We start from the raw sequence: 23,047 nt of genomic DNA on the forward strand, positions 1-23,047 counted from the left end.
TAGTAGTTCTATACCAATATGCTAAATATATTTATATGCATTTTTCTCATTATTATGTAGTATATAATAGCATTAAAATACTGTGTTGTTGTAAACAAGTGCTGTTTAAAAAAGTACCAAGAAACCAAGTGTCATCACCCCTGTCATTACAAAGTCGTGATTGACAGGCGCTAAACCAATCAGCCAGGGGAGGGGGGGAAATCAGGGAGTTTGACCAATCATAAAAGCAGAAGGAGGCGGGACTTCGTGGCAGCAGTGAGGCGTTCAGGGCCGTGGTCGTACATCGGATAAAACAGCAGAAAGCGTGGACGCTGGTGAAAGCGTCAGAATGAACGGGACCGCGTACTCCAACTTCGACAACCAGGAACACGTCCTGAAACTGGGGGAGACGTTCGAGAAGCACCCGAAGAGCGGCTTCCACACGGTGCGCTGTAAGTGCTGCTTCCCATCACTTTATGTCTGGAGGGGCTAGCGGTAGCATGCTAGTTAGCGTGTTAGCTCTAAAGTCCGAAAGCTAGCTGTTTAGCCGCGTCGACAGTCCTGTTATAACCGCCTGTTAGCTTCACTTCTTACTGAGCTAACACTTCTGTGTGGTTTTCATCGTGTTCGTTAGTTAATCAGTTAATTCTCATATATTTAAAGTATCGATAAACCAGCTGACCCGACTGTTTGCTAATGTTAGCATTGCTTCGATTTGTACTCTGCTGCCATCTGCTGGGCTCCGCTGTGTAGCTGCAGCACACACACACACACACACACACACACACACACACCAACAGCTGCTGTGTTCACAAATGTATAAATATAATATAATATGAATATTCACAAATATAAATACTACAGTACAGTGGGTAATGTTGAGCGAGAGTGTGTATACTACAGTGGCCGAGAGAGCACAATGTACTGCAGGGTAAATAGAGAACACGTGCAAATTAATAATTAAGAAGACACATGCACTGCACAAAGTCGCAACAACATGCAAATACAACAAATAGTGAAAAAGAACGGACTTCCTTTTTCATAATTTGCCTCGTGTTTCAGAATCAGGTTTTATTGCCAAGCAGGGTTACACATACAAGGAAGTTGCTGTGGTGTGTTTGTGAAAGTATAAAATAGGGAACGGAGATTAAGTATAAAAAGTACTATAAGCACCATGGGAGGGATTGTGCAATATGTTGTAAGTAAACTCTACAGACTGGATTGTGCAAAGTATTATATTATTTATATTATTTGTGTTGTGACTCTTTGCAGCACATGTGTCGTCACATTGATGAAGTTGTTAATTGAACATGTTTTTCTATTCGCATGCATTTGATAAATTGCTGTGCCTTGAGCTCTCACCATAGTATATATTTGAAAATGTGTTAAACATGATTCATTTTCATGTTTTCCTCCCACAGATGATTTCAAACCAGCCTCCATTGACACTGCGTGTGAAGGGGAGCTTGAAGTGGGCAAAGGAGAGCAAGTCACTATTACTTTACCCAATTTAGAGGTGAGAGGGTGATGAAGATGAGGTTTTCCTTACTAGTAAAGCATGTGTTGATGTTTGCCATGGCGGGATTAACTTGTGCTGGGCAACACGGCCATACATTACGTCGAGAGCAAAAAAAGATTCACATCAATTTAGCAATAAATGTCATATCATTATTTCTTTTTGAGTTTCAAAACTGCTGGTGCTAGTTTTAATACCTTCTTTGTGGGCGGAAAATGACAATCACTCGACAAACAGCGAAGCATTTTACAAATCATTTATACGTCTCCTCACTGTGCTTATACAATGCATAAGCAATATAATATATTGATAATTATTGTACATTTGTTATATCGCTATTGATTATGCTGCAATAATTACTGGTATTGTTTTCTTGCCCAGCCCGAGGATTAAAGTCCTGATGGATCCCCAGAGATGTTTGTTAGGCCCCTGTTGACCTTCACTTTATTTCCTGAGGCAAACAGAAACCAAGCAGTCCGCCAGAGCTAAAATGATTCGCAGATTGTCAAGAAAATCAGTCGAAACACTTCTGATAATTGAATATTTGTAATATAGTTATCTATATGCAAAATTAGGTGCTGTTAGTTTCTTGAATGTGAATATTTGCTAGTTCCTTGTTTTTTCTGACTATTAACTCGACATATTTAGGTCTTTGAGTGTTTGATAGACCAAGTTAAGCAATTTGAATCAGCTGGATTGGACTTCAGGAGTAGATGTTCTTGTGTTTACATATTATGTATTATAAGGTGTTGAAGTGTGTTTAGAAAGGTGCCAAAAATATAAAAAATAAGTGAGAAATCGATCAACTATTGTAAAAGTATTCTCAGATATATAGATAATTAGTAATTAAAACAGGTAGGTTTTGGAAAGTCAAACAAAGGTCGGCTCCCTGAAAAGCAAAGCGACAATAGACCAACCGTAGTAAATTATAAAAGAATAGCTGTGATTTAATAGAGTTTTAAAAAACAATTAGGTTAAACGCTATTAGTTTTGACTTTAATTTTGGTGTGTGGTCAGGTTTGTGAGTGAAAGGAGATTCAGACACATGACTGCAGAATTTGAAAATCAGAACTACACCCTGCCTGTGTGTGTTTTTTAGGGTTCAAGTGCTCCAGTAACAGTCTTCAAGGGCTCCAAGAGGCCGTACATGAAAGAGTGCATCCTCATCGTGAACCATGACACCGGAGAATACAGACTGGAGAAACTCAACAGCAACATAGCTGTGAAGAAAACCAGGTTGGTAGTAAAGAAAATCTACTGACAAATTATGGTAATACTGTTTGTCTTTTTAATTTCTTTTACTTCTTTAACAAAACCTTACCGACCTGTATTTTAATGTCTGTTGACATGTTTCTATTCACCTCTTTTAGTGTGAAAGCCAAATACAAAAGATTTTAAGATCGGCTGAGGGTAAAAGGCAAAACCTGGCAGCAATAAAATACCCTGATGAATGAGATTTACTGATGCTGGATTACTTCATGTAATCCTATAATGCCCTCTCAGTTGTATTCACATAACGGGGGTAGATGGAAACATGCTCTGCTTCACATTTTTGTTTGTAGGAATTTGTGTCCTCAGTTTTTTTTTATAGAAACATGCAATGATTGTTTGCACTGCTTGTTCTCAGGGCTGAGGGCAGTAGCAAGATCCATTCTCGCCTGGAGCAACAGACCAGTCGTCTGAGCCAGCAGATGAAGAGCAGCAGCAACAACAACAATAAAGACATCAGCAGTAACAAAACCTCAGCCAGCTCCAAGAGTTCTCCTCCGAAAGAGAAGACGTCCCCGGCGTCTCCCATGGACGACATTGAGAGAGGTGACACTTTGCCAAAATGTCTGCAACTGTACTGGTTATTAATTGTTGAGGGTTTTAGCACATTTGTATCGTTAGGCAGAATCCTGTTTGACCGCTTGGTTTTTATTTAATGTCCTTTCTTTTCCATAATTGGGGATACTCCTCCCACATTTCTTCATCTTACTTTGTGCTTATGTCACTGTGTGCAGAACTGATGGCAGAGGCACAGGTCATGGACCAGCTGAGCAGCGGCGACAGCTCCTCAGACTCCAACTCATCTTCCAGCAGCGATGGCAGCTCCAGCAGCAGTGACTCAGAAGACGAACGGACTGCTTCAGCCCCCCCAGCGCCACCAGCCCCCCCAGCCCCGGCCAACCACAGCATGCCGATCATCAACACCAGCAGTCGCCACCAGGAGAGTGGCGGACTCATGAACACACTCAGTGAGTAGCCCTCAGAGTATAAAAGCGAGCTAATCCCCTTTATCCTCGTGCTCTTTATTTAATTTTATTTCCACAGAATTAGATAGCAGCCAGTTTCTTCTGAGGCAAAAGTCCGGGGTTCAATAGTGACAGAACAACTATGATTGCGGCTGCAACTCAATTTCAGACACAAACGAAAAAATTCGGATTTTGGACATTTTTTGTAGTTTGCTTTTCACATATGAAGAAAAAAGCAAAAGAGATTCTGTGCGCCAGACGTTTTCACGTTTTCATGTTCAACAAGAACATTTCCGGAACATTCAGACGAGGGCTGGCGCCTGGGTACAGCATGCAAGAGGCAGGACATGTTTCTGTTTACAGTACAGTGGAGGATGCACTGTAGAAATCTGGGATTGTGGGTGAAAAGAAATTGCACTCCCTCACTGCTGTTTCCTGAGTCCTAAAAAGAACCAAACTGGAAAATAAACCTCACAAGTCATAGCAGGGGTCTTAACGTCTTTTTAATATATTAAAATATCGTGTACATGGTCTTCAATACATTATTTGGGTCTTAATCATTTTATAAATGTATTGCCACTTCTGTCACATTGCAAATCTTTACTTCATTTAAGAGAAATGTTTTGCATGCATAGTTTGTAAAGTCTCTGTGTGTTTATATTTAACTCATTTTCTAAAAACACCCCAAATTTATCCCTGTGTGTGCCGTGTGAGGAATATGGATAATTACTGTCATGCCTGTATTTTGCGAATTTTCTCTACTTGCGAATTCACCTTATATTCAATTATGGAGGAATTTAAGTAATTCCGTGACTCTTATATTCCTTCATATCTGTTGTCTTGAATTCCATTCATTCATTTATTAAAAAGTCTTAAATTAAAGTTGAGGTTGAAACCTCCAATGATTCTCTGTTTTTTGTAAATGCATGTAAGCGCTCTCTAAAACTAATTTAATATTCTACGTCTCCTTGTGTTGCAGAGAATGACCTCCAGCTGAGTGAATCAGGTAGTGAGAGTGATTGAACGCTGTGAGCACGTCTGCCGACCTGTGGACATCAGGAGGATTTTCAGTGACGAGTAAAGGAACCAGGCAGGGACCTGTTCCTGTCATTGATTCCTTAAGCGTCTGTGAGCCTGTCTTCGCTACTTATCCACAACTCTGCTGGCAAACACTGTGTAATTTGTTGCTTCTCTGCCAACAAACTTCAAGTTTTACGTCTTATTTCTTGCTTCGTTATCTGTTAGTTTTGTATGACGACCGTATGTCAGAGATGCCTTAGTTCAGAGTGATGTGATGTGGTTGGTGCAAGAGAAGCAGTAGACTATGCATAATGTTTAATCTCATTGGATGAAGGTGTGTGTTTAAAGCATATCAGAGACAGAAAATATTCATGTTGTGTAGATGGATGTTTCTGACCATTAATCAGTTGCCTTAAACCACAACTGGAGCTTCTGTATCTCCGCTTATTCATATTTGGAACTGTTTTTGTGCCTGGGTCAGATATTAAGCTTGAGCTTAATTTTAAGAGTCTCCGCTGTATTAGTTTTGGATTTGAGATGTAAATCTTTTCTTTTTGAGCCACACTGATATGACACAGACATATCTTTAGCTGTTGCCTTATAGAGTTATTATAGTTAGCTTTAGAGCCTTTTGCTTTGAATTACTGAAACCCAGCTGCACAACAACAAAATCTTTTCATCTAAAGTTGCATTAATTAAACTAGAAAGACACTCTGAGAATTCATTCTTTCACCAAGGTTAATGCCCTATCTTGCATGTAAGATAATGGAAGGGCCTCCTAAATGTAATGGGTTCTTCCTTTGGTCATACCCAACCCCTCCACACAATTTCAAGGAAATCGGGTCTGTGGTTTTTGAATAATTCTGCTGACAGACAATCAAATGGCAAAGCAAATGTTATGTTTTCACCAATGATGGTTTTTGTTTATTTTTCAACAGGATTACACAAAAACTGCTAAATTGATTTTCACAAATCTTGTTGGAAGGATGGGAAATGGCCAAGAAAGAACCTATTACCTATTGGCATGAGTCGGTACACTTGCTATAACATTTTGAGATAGATTTCCCAGGGAACCAGTCATGGATCTTGATGAAAAAGCAAGGGAGAGCTCGTGGATTCAATCGGGTTGCATACAGGGGTAGGGCCCTTGGTGGAGATATGCACTCTGAAACATAACATTGATTTATTGTCACCTTATTGCAAAGAAATATTCACTCCCCGCTCAGCTCTGTTTTGGTCAACCCCAAAAACATTTATCTGATCGATCAGCTGCTCTTTAAAATCCTGGAAACAAGCTTGATAAGAGCGAAGATTGTTGCTCAGAAAACCAAAACAATGTGGTGAACATTGGTTGAATCCTCTGCTGAGCTTTAGCCGAAAGGCTGATAATTATGTGTAGCTTCATAAACCCAGGAGAGCTTTCTTGCATTCTATTTGTCGATTTAATTCAATATTTATATACAAGTTTTGATCACTGCAGCTTTAAGGATTAAGACGTCTTGAAAACCTTGTTTCTTCATATCTCAGTTTAGAAGTGAGTCTGATTCATTCTTATGTAGTGCACTAGTGCTCAGTTGACTCAGTCAGGGTCATGCTTTGTAGCTTTAAACCTGCAATACTTGAATCTAATTATTTATATTTCAAATTATACTCGACCAATGGTGAATTGCTTAAAATATTTTATATATATTTTAATAGCCAAGCAATTGGAATTGCAAGTTGGTGTGAACTATACTGACAAACAACCCAAATGCTTTGATACAGCACCGCGATTTGAGTCTTAAGAGAACTTCATGTGCCTTTTTGTTGTTTAGCCTTTTTCCAATTCCAACTTGTAAACGTCTTGTTTTGCCCCATGAGCCGTCTCAGCAAACAGGAAGCTGCTGTTTATGTTGCAGCATATCTCTGGCGTGAGACTGAATTGACAACGTCTTTTGAGTCTGTGGAGTCAATAATACAGTGGGTTTAGCCTTAAGGAGAGGAGGGGTCACCTCTGAGCATCATTTGTAAACAATATGAGTAATTTCTTTGTAGAAGAATAAAGATTTTAATTGTTTTTGATGTTGGTTTTGTTTGATTATTCCAGATCTCCTTAGTGAACGCCGTCATGTGCAAAATTGAAACGTCATTTAACATCTTTCGGTTCATGCTGATATGTTTGTGTTTTTACAAAACGATCCTGCCTGCTCTCTGAGTTTATTCGTGTTTTCCCTGTCAGTTGAAATGTTCATGTAACTAAAGAGTTACTGTAAATTTGTGGAGGAGCTTATCACCACAGGCATTTTATAACTGTTCTTCAATGCTGAGAGAAGCAAATTCTCTGGGGATTTAGACACTTACAAATAAAATCTCTCTCTACCTCTGGCATAATCACTAATAATAGAGATTTATTTATTTTTGTCAATGTATAATGTTGAACTCTAAAATATTTTTCTGTGATTATTTAGGTAGTGTCAAACTACGCTAACTGCATCCACCACAAATCTTGGTGTGTTGGGTCTACCCCATACCTCCTGTGGTGGTAAAGTTGTACATTTTCAAATTCTATATATTTATTCAAAACATCTGGCACAAAGTCCCTCACAAGGAGGACAAATAGTACAAATAAAGCAAAACCTTAAATCAAAGACAACTGATAAAATAACACCAACGCACAATTTAAAAGCAATGTCCAAAAAAAGATAAAATACACACAATAGCAAATATATATATATGTATATATATATATATATGTGTATATATATATGTATATATATATGTGTATATATATGTATATATGTATATATATATATATGTATATATTATATGTATATATATATATGTATATGTATGTATATATATGTATGTGTATATATATATATATATGTATATGTATATGTATGTGTATGTATATGTATGTATATATATGATATGTATATGTATATATATATGTATATGTAGATATATATATATGTATATGTATATGTAGATATATATATATATACACACATATATTTATTTAATAACAAAGATGTGTAAGCTTTTTGCTTATATTTCATTAATATATATATATTAATGAAATGGTTATCTTGGTTATCTTTTACATATGCCTGTATACATATTAATATAGGTAAGAATAAACTAAGGGAGAATCTACAGCTCAACAGTGTAATTTAAGTTTCCTTTAACTTTCCCCTTAAGAATGGCATCAGAAGGTGACGTCACAGTGGTGTGGACATACTACTGTACATGCGGTTGAGTTTTTTTCTGTGTTCATCTTCTGTCTCAACAGCTGCAGGAGCAGCTCTCTGTTATTCTTTGGGTTTAACTTCTTAAAGCTTCAAGTTTGCACCGTTCCAAACCTTTGCACTGCAGCAGCACAGGAGCTTCTGGAGTCTGCTGCTGTTTATGACGGTGTCAAAGTCTGCAGATCATCAGCAGGAGCGTCCGTCAGTCAGTCAGTCTGTGTCTGTGTGTCTGCAGCTCTCACACTGAACACAACACACCGACTCTGAGCTGAAAATGTTGCGCAGGACTCTGATCAGCGTCGGACTGCGACTGAACCGACAGCAGCGCACAGGGATGCGGGTACCGACAGAGGGACTAGGCCCGGACTCCCACCGACGATACGTGTCCACCTCCACCGCCTCCAGCAGCAGCAGCAGCAGCTCCGTGGTGGGAGCCCCCAACAAACTGAAAGCCATGGACCAGCTGCACGGACCCAATTTATTGACCAACCTGTACTGGCTCTTTGTGAAGGGATATTTCCAGAGGACTCAACAGCTGCAGGCGAGTACTGATCGGTACTGATACGTGTCTTATATGAACACACATGTTGTTGACAACCCATCATGAAAGACTAATAAGTCATTACTAGATGATAATATCTATAATAATATATTTTAAATATACATTTCTCAAACACACTGACTCACTTCTATCCCTACCCGAGTTGGGCTCTGAACCTACCCTGGCTGTAACGCTAACCAATCATCAGTCTCCATGCCTTAACCCAACGGAGGAAGTTCTTGAGTTGCAGCCAATCAGCGGCAGGGTATGGGCGGGTCTTAGCTCACCTTGGGTGGGTGGGTGGGGGGGAATAATGAGGAACCGTTGACACTTGCACATACTCCAGTGTGTTTGAGGTTTTGAATGTCCTACTACTGAGAAACACCCAGACTCTATCACAGTACAAGTACGCTGTAATAATAAAAAGACATTTAAAAAAACTTTATTTACATTGTGCTTTTCAAAAACACGTTTACAAAGTGGTCCACAGACATGAAAATAAATGCTGTGTAATGACATGATTTTGAGTTAATGCAAGTGACAATGGAGGAAGTAAAGCAACAAACTAAACAAGTGTGTAGTTAGTAACAAAATGATAATTTAAAAAAACAATTAAAAAAAAGCTATAAAGATCTATAGAAAAATTAGAATTTTATTTAGTATATCATCCTCAACCATTCTACCCATTGGACTCCCCCAGAGCTTCTTAAATTGGTGCATGGAAGCCTGTATTTCTTTTGAGATTGTTTGAGATATTTATGAAATAATTGCAAGGGACATTAAAGGGGACATAGCATGCCCATTTTACCACAAGTTGATATGGTTCCTTGGGGTCTTAATGAAATGTCTGTAACATACTTTGGTCAAAATACCACAAGGATCATATAAAACAGCACCCTTTTTACCCTGTATAAAACAGCCCTCCACAGAGCGACCTGTTTTGAGTGCCTGTTCCTTTAAATGCTAATGAGCCAGCTCCCCCCTCCCCCCTCTCCCCCCATGATTTTAAACGATATAAATTACATATTTTATATGATATAAATTATCAAATATGCATCCCATACTTTGTATTCCCCTTGTTGTCCTGGAGTTTTAATTTTCCCAAATCACATAATTAAATGTCCCCCTCTGCCCATCCACTACAAGCACACAAGCAGACAGACAGAGAGAGAAAGAGAGGTGGGGGCTATGAAGACCATCATTTACCCCCGAACCCCGACATTCAACGGGTACAACAACAAGCGGAGAAAGCAGAATCGCGGGCTGACCTTATATATACAGTCTATGGGGCTGACCAGCGGAGAAATGCTCGTCCCGTGTGAACAGCCAGGCGGCTGCGCGCTTGAGAACGGCGCTGCGCTGCCTCGCAGCGGCGCTTCCGCGTCCGGTGTACCCCGGCGTAACTACTGTACCCCGGCGTAACTACTGTAACCCGGCGTAACTACTGTAACCCGGCATACAGTAGAGCTGAACAATGCGGAAGTCTTCCACACAGCTGGCAGTGTGGAAGACCGCTGCGAGGCAGCGCGCCGTTCTCAAGCGCGCAGCCGCCTGGCTGTTCACACGGACGAGCATTTCTCCGCTGGTCAGCCCCATAGACTGTATATATAAGGTCAGCCCGCGATTCTGCTTTCTCCGCTTGTTGTTGTACCCGTTGAATGTCGGGGTTCGGGGGTTACAGTAGCGCTGAACACTGCGGAAGTCCTCCACACTGCTGCTGTGTGGCGCTGACACAAATTCCAGCTCACGCACGGGAGAGCGAGCGGTCGCGCCCGAGCAGCTGCTGCAGCCTCCCAGTCCCAACGATCCAGACAAATGCCACATGTGAGTGAATCGCGGGCTGACCAGCGGAGAAATGCTCGTCCCGTGTGAACAGCCCGGCTGCGTGCTTGGGAACGGCGCTGCGCTGCCTCGCAGCCTCTCTGCCTCCGGTGTAAACCCGGAAGTAACGAGTGTGGGGGGACGGGGGGTGGGCCAAGACCATGTAGGGAGACTTCCAGTTCCTTGTTACGACACAATACCCAGGAAGCGCAATCGAGTCGCTCAAGCATGACGTTTCTGACTTAGAGGAACTATAACAAAACGCGCAAGTGTTTTTTCCCCAGAGTTTTTGGGTTGGTAGACATGCCAGATACCCACATTAACCTGTAGAAGCACTAACAAAGTGGAATTTGCATGCTATGTCCCCTTTAAGGCTTCGGCAACTGGAAACCCTGCGATGACAGCTGTGCCTGCTGATGAGAGCCTATAAACGCCTTCAGGCGTCTTGATGAGAGGTTTATAGAAAAAGGAAAAGTAAATAAAGGGAAGTAAATCAGTAGGTTGAGGTAGAACCTGATCTACCCGCCCACCCCCAAGGCACAAGAAGGGACATGTCTCATACAGCATTTGGTGTTAATGCTCAGCTTTGTTGGACTGGAAAAGAAGAAGACATCAGAGTGATTGAGACGCTGTTACACAAATAAGAAACATTCAAACTTTCACTCAGCATCGCAAAAACATACAAAAAGCAAAATCTCAATTGAATACACTCTATCCCACAAAAAAAAAATGTATTAACTCATGTCGTTTGCTCAAAGATCGAGCACCGCAAGATCTACGGCCCGCTGTGGAAGTCGGAAATAGGTCCTCTGACCGTGGTGACCGTGGCTCAGGCGGACCTGATAGAGCAGGTTTTGAGGCAGGAGGGGAGATTTCCGATCCGGACTGACATGCCCCACTGGAGGATGTACCGAGAGATGAGGAACCAGGCCCATGGACCCCTGACGGAGTGAGTGGACCTCTCCTAGCTTTACCTTTGTCTCTCAGGCCAGTCATAGGACAAGTCAAACAACACATTTTCCAAGATTTTTCAGTGAATATCGGGTCTAGAGAGACGTTTTAAAACTTATCAGAAAATTATTCTGCATCATAAGAAAACATTTAGAAAATAACGTATGTTGAGCTCAACAATGCATTTTTTAGAGGTGTCTCTGTGTCCAGTAGGACTGTAGATGCGACCTAAAGCTTAATAGATTGAAAAATACATTGAGCTCCATTCTCAAATAGCATTTTTACAATCTTAAAAAATGTGGCATTGTCTGACAATACAGTACATGGTGTGCATCACTCCCCTGATGCTTTTCATTTATAAGGTGCTTGCAGTGGGTCAGGTGGACCTCCAAGAATTAGTAATGATCCGTTTCTTGGCTTTAAAGGTAACACATACAAGATTTTAAACAACCAACAGCTATTTGGTGTGTAAAGATATAATAGATTAATGGCGTTTAGTAGCGGCCAATAAAGTCACACTCCCTCTGTGTGTGTTGTGTGAGTTGTGAGTTTCTCTGGAACCGGTTGTGCCACCTGCTCATATTAGTGCATGTGTGAGTACCTTTGTGGGAAACTGTTGGCCCCCCCCCTCCCCATGGTTATGCTAATGTTTTTGCTGCTATCTGGAATTTCTTTTGTTTGTTTTATATTTAGCCAATGAGCTTAACCAGTCGTGCCTCTGGTTATGTGTTTAGGAGCCACTTTCACCTAATTTAATAATGTCAACAGACTGTAGGCAGCAACCGAGTGATCTCATAAATGTAGTGTGGAGGTGTGGCCATGAAAGCAGTGGGAGTGCTGGTGCTACTGCGACATGTACTGAATATCATTTGCACCACCATTGTATATAGAACACTTAGAGCAGTTATTATCAATATCCCGACAACGAACGCTGCCATCTTTCGCCAATGCTGTGATATTTGAGCCAGTCTTAGCTATGAAGGGGTGGAGCTTTGGTATCAAGGTATCGACCTATACATGTGCACGGCCAATAGCGAGTCAGTCGCAGCTGTCAACCATGACGTTTCCCCCTATTTTTATAACATCAAATAACTAAGTAAAACCAAACTGGGAAAATATGCATTTGAACATGCATCAGTGTGACAAGAACTACCTAAAATGACAGAAAACATTTTTCAGATAAATGTTGTTTGGCTCATGCCCAGATGTGCAAGAAAACCTCTTGGGGTATTTTGCCTACACCCAAGAGAAAGTCTACCATTATGAATTGAGCGGCCATTTTGAGTGATTTGAAGCCATTGTACCATAACGAACTTCCTCTGCAGAATTAATTGGATGGCTTTGAAAATCTTTGTGAGCAATCTAGTGACCTCCACAATGAGAAGTCATAGAAAAGATTGTGTTTTCATTTTAGGGGGGCGTAAATTCAGTGTACATGAACAGATCTGCCCCAAACTGGAACTGGAGCCTCATTTCCACTTATTATCCTCCTCTTTGTAGGATGGGGGCCAACTGGCAGCGGATCCGCAGTATCCTGAACCCGCGGATGTTGATACCCAAACACGTTTCCTCCTACACTAACACCATCAACGAGGTGGTGACTGACTTTATCGACAGACTGGCCTGGGTGAGGGAGAAAGACGGCCAGGGAGTTGTGGTCAATAACCTGACGGAAGAACTCTACAATTTTGCTTTTGAAGGTCGGTAGAGAAACAAATCCGATGTTTTCTTTCATCAGATGTGGAAAAAAAGTTGAATTAATAATACTATGTAGACTGTAGAGGAATGAGAAAGACGTGTCACTTGGGTTTACAAAGTCTTACAATAATGAAAGTAACTGCATATGCACATATGTTATAATTCATCACACGTTGAATGGAACAAGGTTTTCTGATTTTTTTTTTTATTTCTGTCAACCTTCGTTAAAAAAAAATTTGATCTGTCAATCATTTCCTCTTGGAGAGCCACTCCCACGAACACAGAGAAAAGACGAAAAGTAATGATTTCCATGAATGACGGGTACGAGTTGAGATGAAAAAGCATCCAACTTCTCTTCAACCTTTCTAAATGGTTTATCTCTTTATTATTTATTAACAATCCTTGGCCAGCCTGGGAGTTGAAAGTGCAAACAACCGCACTGCAGTTGTCCTTGACTCTTTCACTCCTGCATCAGATCTTACAGCTTTAAATTAGTTTTACTCAAGTGTTTTGTAACGATTGTAACTTTATGTAGTTGGAGCAGAGAATGAACAATCTGTAGAGGAAGTGAGCGTGCTGTCATTCATGGGTGTTCACTCTGACACGGCTGCACAGTCTTTTGGCCTTGACCGCTGATTAGATACTGAGAGATAAACTGTGGGGTTGATCCCAGTGTCTGCTGAAATCACACAGGGAGGATTAGATGCATTACATGACCTCTCATCAAAGTCTTTCTTAGAACAGTTTTTACAAACCCTCCCTCAGGCATGATCAATATTAGAAACTCGGGTAACTCTGTGAACATGCTTGTTTACTTTCTTGCTGATAGTTAGACTAAAACCGGTCCTGCGAGCTAATATTGGAACAGTAAATATGAAGCTTAGTTTAAACACTGACAATCAGGAAAGAGCCCAAGGCTCCAACTATCAATTCTCTTTGTTCTCATTTTCCACCAAGGAGGATATGTTTACATTTTTTTTTTTTGTTAGTCATCGGAATTTTAAAGTCAATTTTAGCCACTTAGTTGGCTGGTGGAAATCTGGTGGAAAACCTGAAACCAGGAATGTGAAGGTCATGTCTTTGGTCCGACCTGTTACCTCTGCGTGTAAATTTCAAAGTGTCCACATGTTTTGGTCATAGTGTATAAACTCTGGGATTAAGGGAGATCTCAGACTAGTGCATGACCTATTCAAATATATTCATGATATTCATAATGATTTTATATTCCTTTTATTCTATTTTTTTTAATGTAGCTATCTGTTCAGTGTTGTTTGAGACACGTATGGGCTGCTTGAACGAGGTGTTGCCTGAGGAAACCAAAAAGTTCATTACCTCCGTTGGGGAAATGTTCCAGCTCTCGCAGATCGTGATCCTCTTCCCCAGGTCCGTGTGGCCCTACCTTCCCGCTTGGAAACGGTTTGTGGCGGTCTGGGATCACCTCTTCAAAGTCGGTAAGCAACGGCAACCTCAAAAAATCAAAGTGGAGCATGTTACAACCCCCTTAATCCCTGATTTTCTTTGAGTTCACTTTAATTAACTTTTTTCCACATTCCACATGTGGGCACTAGATGGGAAAATTACAAATGCATTGGAGTAAAACTAGTAAAGATACTTGCTGTGTTAGGGGCAATATTGCTTCCAATGGTGCCGTATTTCACTGTTATTTTGAGGGTGGTTAAAAAGAGAGATCCTTTTCAGCCTGACCTCGTCAGTTGGGTTTAAAAAGAGTGATGACCTTATCTTATGTAAACAAAGTCTTACCGATGACCCGAGGAGGGAAGTGGGTTCAATTACAACTGTCTTACTTCAGAGACCCGGTGCAGGTAGACTGAGGAGATCAAATTACTTTTGTTAATCTGCAAATTAATGTATCATCCAGATTTTGACTCCTCTTCAGAGTTTTCCGTTATCGATGGTGATTCCTCCTCATTGTCATCCCAAACCTTCCTGTAGGGGATGAAGATGAGCCGAGAGCAAGGGTTGTATCTCAGCCTTTGCTCCGGTGTCCTGCTGGTGTGTTTGCCTCAGATGATAAAGATGTGCGGCCACTTTTCGGTTAATAAGAGTGAATCAATCTCTTATGTTAACCTGGCCTCTGATGTGCGGAATTCTTTTAAAGGCTGTTTTTGTAGAGCAAGAAGTTTCATGACTTGTATTTTCCCCTTGTGTTCTTCTACATTTTGGTCCTTTGTTTGTGTTTTTTTATTTCCATCTGTTTAGTTTTGACTACCTATGGTAATTGATGGTTAAATGTTTCCTATGTTAATATTTTTGTGACTCTTTGACTCTTCTGGATTCCGCTGCTCTTTTACCCACATCAGTGTCTGATCCATGGTCTGAACAAGATCCCTCACAGTCTTACGCCATCTAATGGCCAAAAGTGTGGAGCCCATCTCCTCTTACTCTTAAAAAACTATTTAGCTTTTGACCACTAGTTTCATTATCCATTTCTTCTATTAAATTCTGTCATTGGTTTGTTTTATTGTTATTTCTTTGTAAAGCAGCTTCGGGTACCTGGAAGGCCTATGTTATTATTACTATTATTACTTCTAATTCTCCCCTAAGAAATGAAAAAAGACAACATTTCTCTTTGTGTCCTGTAGCTGAGGAGTTGGTGCAGAAAAAAATGGAGGAGATCCAGGAGAAGGTGAAGCTGGACCAGCAGCTGGAGGGAGCGTACCTCACACACCTGCTGTTCAGCGATAAGATGACGATCACTGAGATTCTGGGAAGCATGACTGAGCTCCTGCTGGCAGGAGTCGACACAGTGAGTTGACCCCGTGTGTGTTCACTCTGTGGAAGGGACGAGTCCAGTCTGCAAGAGGCTTACAAGACAAGCACAGTAAAACAAAGAAAGAAACCAGATTAGCGGCATCAATGCAAAAACTAAACAAATAAACCATCCTGACGGTTTTCCAAGATTGAGAAACAAAGGTCGCTAACTTAGACTCATAAAATCATTACAATAATTTCAACAGACATTTTATTTCATGTGATATAGATACTTAATTTAAATTATATCATAATTAAAATAGATAGAACCTTTAAATTCACAATTCACAAAACCTGTGGACAGGAATCATGTCCTCGATAAGTGTCCTCTAACACAAGATTTAGTGTCTAAAATGTGATCGATTTCAATGTGTTTGTATTTTGGTTTTAACACAATATCTCACAACCATTTTTCTTCAAATATAGCAAAAACATTATTCTAATTGTGCTCAAGCTGCATGTGTGGCCTGTGACCCGTGAAAAATTGTGTGATTTACTCCAAGGAAAACAATATCCATGCTACAAGGGTTTTGAATGTACTATAGTTAACACACAGTTTATAGTTTGGCACAGTTTATAGTTTGGCATTGAATTAAAGATTATACCACTTTATACCCTGACAGCTTTAGCAACAGATAACAGTGCGAGTTGCTCTCGGTTGCAGACCTCCAACACTATCTCCTGGGCTCTGTACCACTTGGCAAGGCTGCCAGAGATCCAGGAACAGTTGTACCAGGAAGTGATAAGAGTTTGCCCCGGAGACAAGATGACGACCAGCGAGGACATCGCTCAGATGCCATACCTGAAGGCCATCGTCAAGGAGACGCTACGGTAGCACAGATTATCCCATTTGTATCAATGGATCTTATCAATAGGACATTGGATGGATTATTTGCCTGTTTAAAGTGTGTTTGCTCAGGATTGAAGGACCCAACACCACCTCTTGCATAACTTGACCAAGGCTGCTACTAGTAACTAACCTTTTTCAAGTTGAGGTTTTTTAACATTTTAACTTTACTGTTGTATATCAAAACCACGAGCATCTGGTATGAATCTTTTGAGGAGCTTAAAGTTTATTATATGTGATCATGTAGTTTCAAGATTATTGTTCAATTTCTTGCCAAAGGTGACATTAGAAGAACTATTCTCACTAAATCTCACCAAGTGACTTTTGTAGTTTAATCAGAAGGAGAAACAAAGCGGAGATAAATTCTGGACAATAAAACAATTAATATGTAAACAAAACTCAGTTAAACACAACCCAATATCGTAAGAGTGGCAAAAACTAACAGCTTCTTTCCAAGAGACTGAAACCTGAACCGTCTCCCCTCTCTGTTCTGGTCTCACCAGGATGTATCCAGTGGTGCCAGGAAACGCCCGCATCATTGTTGATGAAGATATTGTGTTGGGAGATTACGTCTTCCCCAAAAATGTGAGAATGTGTGATATATCATGGTTGATGAGAAAGAGTGTTATTGTCCATATATTCAGTAAATATTCCGTTTGGTCTTTTCAATCTTATGACTTAAGACTGAGAATGACTTGATATATTTTGATTTAACAAATGAACATGCATGTTTATTTAGATTTAACATATTCTATCGAACAGATCTGAAGATACAGAGGTTGAGCCTGTTTGTTGGAAGTGTGGAGTAAATATGTGTTTGTTTTGCTGTTTGTCATCTTAGTTTTTTTGAAAATATTTTTATATAATATAAAATGTAATTTATATTTTCATTTTTGCTTCTCCTTTGTGGGATTTAAATGAGAGTTGCAGGTTTTACAAAAGTATTATCCACAATATGCACGTGGAACTTTAACATGATTGTTTTGAGTGCACCTGTGGCTGTTAGTAGAGTCCTGTATGTGTTCTGCTTGTTTGATGAAAATGACTGAACGAGTATTTCCTCTCTCACAGACGTTGTTTCACCTGTGCCACTACGCGGTGTCCTATGACGAGAGCGTCTTTCCCGACCCTCACACCTTCATACCGCAGCGATGGCTCCGCGGAGCGGAGGAGAAGATCAAGCATCACCCGTTTGGGTCGGTGCCGTTCGGTTTTGGGGTCCGGGCGTGTCTGGGTCGACGAGTGGCCGAACTTGAGATGTATCTCCTCTTGTCCAGGGTAAGAACATGTGATGCTTATGTTGCTCTGTGTCTGTTTGATGCAAAAACAGGGTAGACTGCATATTGATAATCAAGCTGTAAAGTATAAGTATAACAAGTATAACTCCTCTGGTCGACAATAAGTGGAGGCAGCTGTATAAATACATAATACCATAGGAATATACTGTTGTAATGAAATAAAAATATTTATTGGATATGAATTGTTATAATGTAGAAAAATACTGTTCATTAATAAGAATTTAAAATGTCTAAATAACTGATTTACTACAACAAAGTGTGTCATAAACCACTTTTTAAAACTATTCTTACTTGGTTTAATTGTATTTATTGACATTTAAAAATGTTTGTTTATTTTTACATTCATTTTTATTTAATTTTTTTAACCTCAGTGACCTTTGACTCCAGCAGCAGCCAAACAACATTGTGAACTGAGCAAGTTAAACAGCACTGTGTGTTTGTATTCCCAGGAAATCAGTTGTTTTTTTAGCTACTCTCCGGGAGCCGCACTGACCTGTAGTAACCTCCCTACCAGAGCAGAGCTGCCTGGCTGCTCCTCTTCTGTTTGTCTTGGCACAAACCAAAAAGCACTCGTCCAACTTTGGACCGAATCGAAAACCACAGTTGTGATTCTGTCAGCTGTTTAGTGGTTGCTAATCATTAACACTAGCGTGGACTGTGATCCCTCCTGTCTCACATCAACAAACGAATTCCAGCTAAAACTTTCTTCTGCTTGATAAACATTCTGTCTGTTTTATTCCGAAGTTGATGAAGCGCTACGAGGTGAGGCCGGACCCTTCTGGACAGACAGTGAAGCCTGTCACCAGAACCCTGCTCTGCCCTGCTAAACCAATCAACCTGCAGTTTCTGGACAGGAGGCGCTAGAGGGAGGAGGCGAGCGTGGGGGCAGCGGCGGGAGGAGTTTCTCTGTGAGCTGGTTTAGTATTCACTTGGCCTGTCACCGGACACCGCGGCTCAGATACAGACAACTGGCTGCGTGGAATGTACCAAAACTGTGACTTCGAATATAAGCTGAGTCGAGAAGCAGCTTGTACAGTAAAGAATGTAATGCAGCGTGTACAGACATTTTAAAAGTTTTATGGATGTAAATATGGAATCTTTTACCGAGTGTGAGTGTAAAGAGTTTTCTCCGTTTTCTTCAGCTGTTGCTTCGCAGCAGGAAGAATTTGAAGACCTTGACTTTGAGTGAGATTTCCTTTAGTTTCCACAACACAAAAATACATCAATTTAACGTCTTCGGCACAAATCTGTCGGTACTCTATAATTGCATTATTATCTACAAACCCCGAGAGAGACTTTGACTAGTTTCCAACTATCAGATCAACTTAAAACCAAGTTGATTTAAAATTTAAACTTTTCCAAAAACAGTTGGCAAACTGGCAACGACACTCAAACAGTGGACATGTGCTGGGTCTACTTTTAGCGGCGGAGTAAGCCACATTTGATCCTGTAGTGCTATGTCCAGCAGCAGGACAGTGAATGTAGGATTTACAGTGTGTGGGTGTGTGTATTGGGGGTAACGAACATGTTGATGTAACAGAGATATATATTGAGATTACAAAGTATAAGTAACTGTATTTAGTTACAGTTACAATTTAAACAGGTGGGAATCTAAATACTTTACATTTATCAATAGATTACATAAATACATGACTTTTTACTATTGTAAAGGTTCATTATTTACTCTGAAATTTAAAAGAGTTTAAGTGGAATGTTTCGTTAAATATTGTCCATCCAGCTACTAAATGATCCAAGTTATTAGCATGATGAGCCTGTTAGCTTTGTCAGCTGTAGCCAGCGTGCTACACATCAAACTAACCAAACGGTGGAGTTTTTTTTTACAACATGCATGATGTGTATTATAGTTTACCCAATCATTTCTATGCCCTATTATAAATACCGACCTAAGTGTCTGGGAACATTTAAACAACTGTCTGAGACTACGTTATCTACAATCTACGTTATTTATATCTTTTCAACGAGGTTGTGGAAAAACAGGATTTAAAAACTACCTTTTTCTCATGTTATTTTTATTTCAAGATGATTCGTTTAAGGCAACAAAATGAAAACAAAATGCTCTATGGAAGAAGAAAAGTCATTTATTTTGATTTTCATCTGGTTTATTGTTTTTCACTTTTTCATAAATGCTGTGAAAAATAAAAGATAACAAAAAACTACATCGTCATCATATGTTTCCGGCCTAAACTTCATGCTTCAAGAATCACTAATCTTGATAATGCAAAGACCCTAAAATACCTTTTTAATCAAATCTAAATAACTTGTAATTCTCTGGAATAAACATTTCTTCATTATATTTAATTGGCAGTGACGCCACACGTCGTTAGTATTAAATGGTAAAGTATGCAGTAATATATACAGTAATACTTACTTTGAAAATCTAATTGTTACTGTTATTTTGTTTCCTAAATGCTGTGTTGTTATTGTCAGTTGTCTGAACAGCAGTGGACCAATGCTGCCCTCCCGTGGACTGTTATGACACTACATATCTTATCAATGTGCTAATCCAATTCCCTTTATAGATATAACAGTGACTGTGTGATTATAACTTATTTGTTCGTTTCCTTTTTTCTTTATTTTATTTTAGGCTGCATAATTAGAAAAGGACTTTTTCAAAAAACTTTAAACCCTGATGTGAAGGTTTCAAACTCATTTGTACTCTTCATATTTCTGTCTCTGAGCATATTTTAAATATGTCTAAGACTCGAGGTATATATTTCCTGTACAATCATCAGCCTTGTGTTTATTTTTTTGCGTAAAATGAAAAGTAACTTGCTTTATTGTAAATAGTGTTTTTGTCGACTCTGTGCAACTCCGTCACAAAGAAGAAGTTGATGAGAAATCCGTCTGCGTCCGAGTCATCACAGGACATTTTTGGGAAGAATTAGTAGCAACCACAAGAGCGACGCCCTTCATACGTCATAAAGTCATTATTATTGTGCTATTTGTCATTAAGTGAGATATTCAATAGATCCAGGAAGTCAGGACTGAAAACTGGGTCTGGTAACACACGTTTTCCAAGGATTGATGAAGATGAAGTTCGTTAACTTATTATCACATGACCTGAGAGTGCAAATTCAGTCACGTGATCACAGTTTCTTTAGATGTTTGTAATGACCTGAAGAAGAGTTTACATTTGGTATGGTAGCTTTTGAAGGATTCTCTGGTATTATTTAGTCTACATATAATGTTTTGTAGTACTTTTTATACAACTTCATTAGGCGTTGGTATTCTGGAATACGTTGAGTCTGCTATACAGAACGGATCTGAGACAGCAGAGACACACAGGGTGAAGGACGGGGGGGACAGTTATACGATTCGGGGGTAGGGGATCAGCCTTTATGCAAATTGTAGCTGTGATGGCTGTGATGTCATTTACATTCACAGAGCTTTTAGAAAAGAAGGCAGTCGGGGGGGTCCAGGGCACTTTAAGGTGTCATGAGTTTATTATCTGTTTGCCAGATCTGGGCCACTAGTGAGCCATGGCAAAGCTCCCTGTCATCCAAAGGTGCCAATTCTGACCCAACTTAGTTGGCGTGTATATTGCAGAATTGTTTTCTTTCTGGCTGTGAGACAAATTTGCAGGGTCTGCAAAACAGGCAACCGCTCTGGGGCCCCAAGCATTTGTCCTCAGGAATGACAAGTGTGTTAGAACCCCCCCTAAATTATACGATTGGCTGCAACAACACCACGCTCGGTAACCCCCCCGATGAGGCCCCATTGAAGTCCCTTTAAAATGCTGCTCATTACAATGTCCCTCCATTGTGTGTCTGGACGATCTTTACATTTAGCTGAGCAGCTGAATAACTGAAGCAGATTTCAGAAGGTTTTATTCTGTACATATACAACAACTATTCACCAAACGGTTAGAATTATAAATTGATAATCCAAACGGCCCATATTTTGGCCCTATTTGCTTGTTATTGTATTAATAAAGTCATTTCTACATTAAACAAGCCTATTTATTTCCCTAGTTACAGTTTTTTTCGATTGCATAAACACTAAAATCAAAAGTATTACACAATTATCAAAACCTTACACTCAAGGAGCAAAACATCAGCCCAGATCTGCACCACTATAAGCACAATGTCAGCCTCACGCTTTTTTTGCAAAACAATACACACAGTGATCTGCAAAACACTAAACACACTTGTATACATTAGACACAGAAGTATATCAAGATGTCACTTCCTTGCAATTCCAAAGCACTGACTGTCAAATGACCCCCCCTATGAGCCAATTGGTTCAACACAGCCATCAGGTGCACACACACATGATTGCTTAATTGTAGACACACCAATCAGGTTTAAGCACTATACAAATGTAGGCGTAGGCCTGTGACCAAATCGACGCCGCAGCTGTAAAAGGATGGATTCGACATCCAAGACGGTTCTTCCCACGTTGTCTTGCCAATGAGGTTATCGCCTGTGATGTATATGAAATTCTCTGGCCAGATCCAGCTAGGCGAAGAGATAATGTCTAGTATTTTCTGTACTGTGTTTTCAGTTTGTTTCAGATCTTTTTTTTTTTGATTTTGGGTATATGGAGAGAAATAAATTATATTTTCATCAGTCTGCAGCATTGGTCTTGTGTAGTGTTTTGTGAATTTATTATATATTTGCACTTTCTCTGTGTACTTCACTTACAGTACTCTAATCACTGAGAAGTAGAATTGCCCAGTGTTTTAGGTTAGCAACAGCAGTGTGTAACTTGTTCAAACAGAATTAAGTCATATGAAATGTGTGTATTTCATATGGTATCAAAATAGTTTTTTGATAAATTAGTGTATAGTTTTTACAAGAGTATTTCATTTTGCAAAGGATCTGAGGTGTTCTGCCAATTGTGTGTAGTGTTTTGAAAATCGTGCTTAAGCAATCGAGAAAAACTGTAAGAGAACAACAAGATATAAATGTTATAGAGCTTGATAAAGTCATATAATAATCAGTCAAACAAGTACTTTATCTTTATAACTTTAACTACAGTAAACTTGCCTGTATCAGATGGTGTCAGGTGTAGTTACATTCAAATATTTCAGCCCAGAAACCGAAGCAAAAAGGTAAAAAAAACTTTTTGAGATTAATAATATCAGTTAATAAAATCAGTCAGACAAATATGAACTTCCTTC

General features: G+C 39.8%; 2 protein-coding genes across 3 annotated transcripts; both read left to right on the forward strand.

Moving 5' to 3' along the window:
- Positions 1–242: 242 nt before the first annotated feature.
- eaf2 (ELL associated factor 2) lies at positions 243–6,805 on the forward strand. Its single transcript, XM_035173907.1, has 6 exons — positions 243–431; positions 1,401–1,495; positions 2,595–2,731; positions 3,123–3,310; positions 3,499–3,732; positions 4,709–6,805. The coding sequence occupies exons 1-6, from the start codon at positions 329–331 to the stop codon at positions 4,750–4,752; spliced, it is 801 nt and encodes a 266-aa protein (XP_035029798.1). The 5' UTR covers positions 243–328; the 3' UTR covers positions 4,753–6,805.
- Positions 6,806–7,949: 1,144 nt separating this feature from the next.
- Positions 7,950–21,652, forward strand: si:dkey-91i10.3 (cytochrome P450). Of its 2 annotated transcripts, none has more exons than XM_035174967.2 (9): positions 7,950–8,517; positions 11,097–11,287; positions 12,790–12,989; positions 14,241–14,438; positions 15,591–15,754; positions 16,424–16,590; positions 17,110–17,191; positions 17,678–17,884; positions 18,649–21,652. In XM_035174967.2, the coding sequence occupies exons 1-9, from the start codon at positions 8,251–8,253 to the stop codon at positions 18,766–18,768; spliced, it is 1,596 nt and encodes a 531-aa protein (XP_035030858.2). In that variant the 5' UTR covers positions 7,950–8,250; the 3' UTR covers positions 18,769–21,652. The 2 variants fall into 2 exon arrangements, with proteins under 2 accessions (XP_035030858.2, XP_035030859.1); XM_035174968.2 differs by lacking the exon at positions 7,950–8,517 and adding an exon at positions 10,605–10,955.
- The last annotated feature ends 1,395 nt before the right edge of the window (positions 21,653–23,047 follow it).

This window comes from Hippoglossus stenolepis, chromosome 13, assembly GCF_022539355.2.
Source record: "Hippoglossus stenolepis isolate QCI-W04-F060 chromosome 13, HSTE1.2, whole genome shotgun sequence".
Lineage (NCBI taxonomy): Eukaryota > Metazoa > Chordata > Actinopteri > Pleuronectiformes > Pleuronectidae > Hippoglossus > Hippoglossus stenolepis.

Excerpts from the sequence above, each read along its gene's own strand:
- si:dkey-91i10.3 (XM_035174967.2), top strand. The coding sequence starts at position 8,251 with ATGTTGCGCAGGACTCTGATCAGCGTCGGACTGCGACTGAACCGACAG. Across the intron at positions 16,591-17,109 it reads ATCGTCAAGGAGACGCTACG|GATGTATCCAGTGGTGCCAG; the intron begins GTAGCACAGATT and ends TGGTCTCACCAG. Across the intron at positions 17,192-17,677 it reads ATTACGTCTTCCCCAAAAAT|ACGTTGTTTCACCTGTGCCA; the intron begins GTGAGAATGTGT and ends CCTCTCTCACAG.
- eaf2 (XM_035173907.1), top strand. The coding sequence starts at position 329 with ATGAACGGGACCGCGTACTCCAACTTCGACAACCAGGAACACGTCCTG. Across the intron at positions 1,496-2,594 it reads TTACTTTACCCAATTTAGAG|GGTTCAAGTGCTCCAGTAAC; the intron begins GTGAGAGGGTGA and ends TGTGTTTTTTAG. Across the intron at positions 3,311-3,498 it reads CATGGACGACATTGAGAGAG|AACTGATGGCAGAGGCACAG; the intron begins GTGACACTTTGC and ends CACTGTGTGCAG.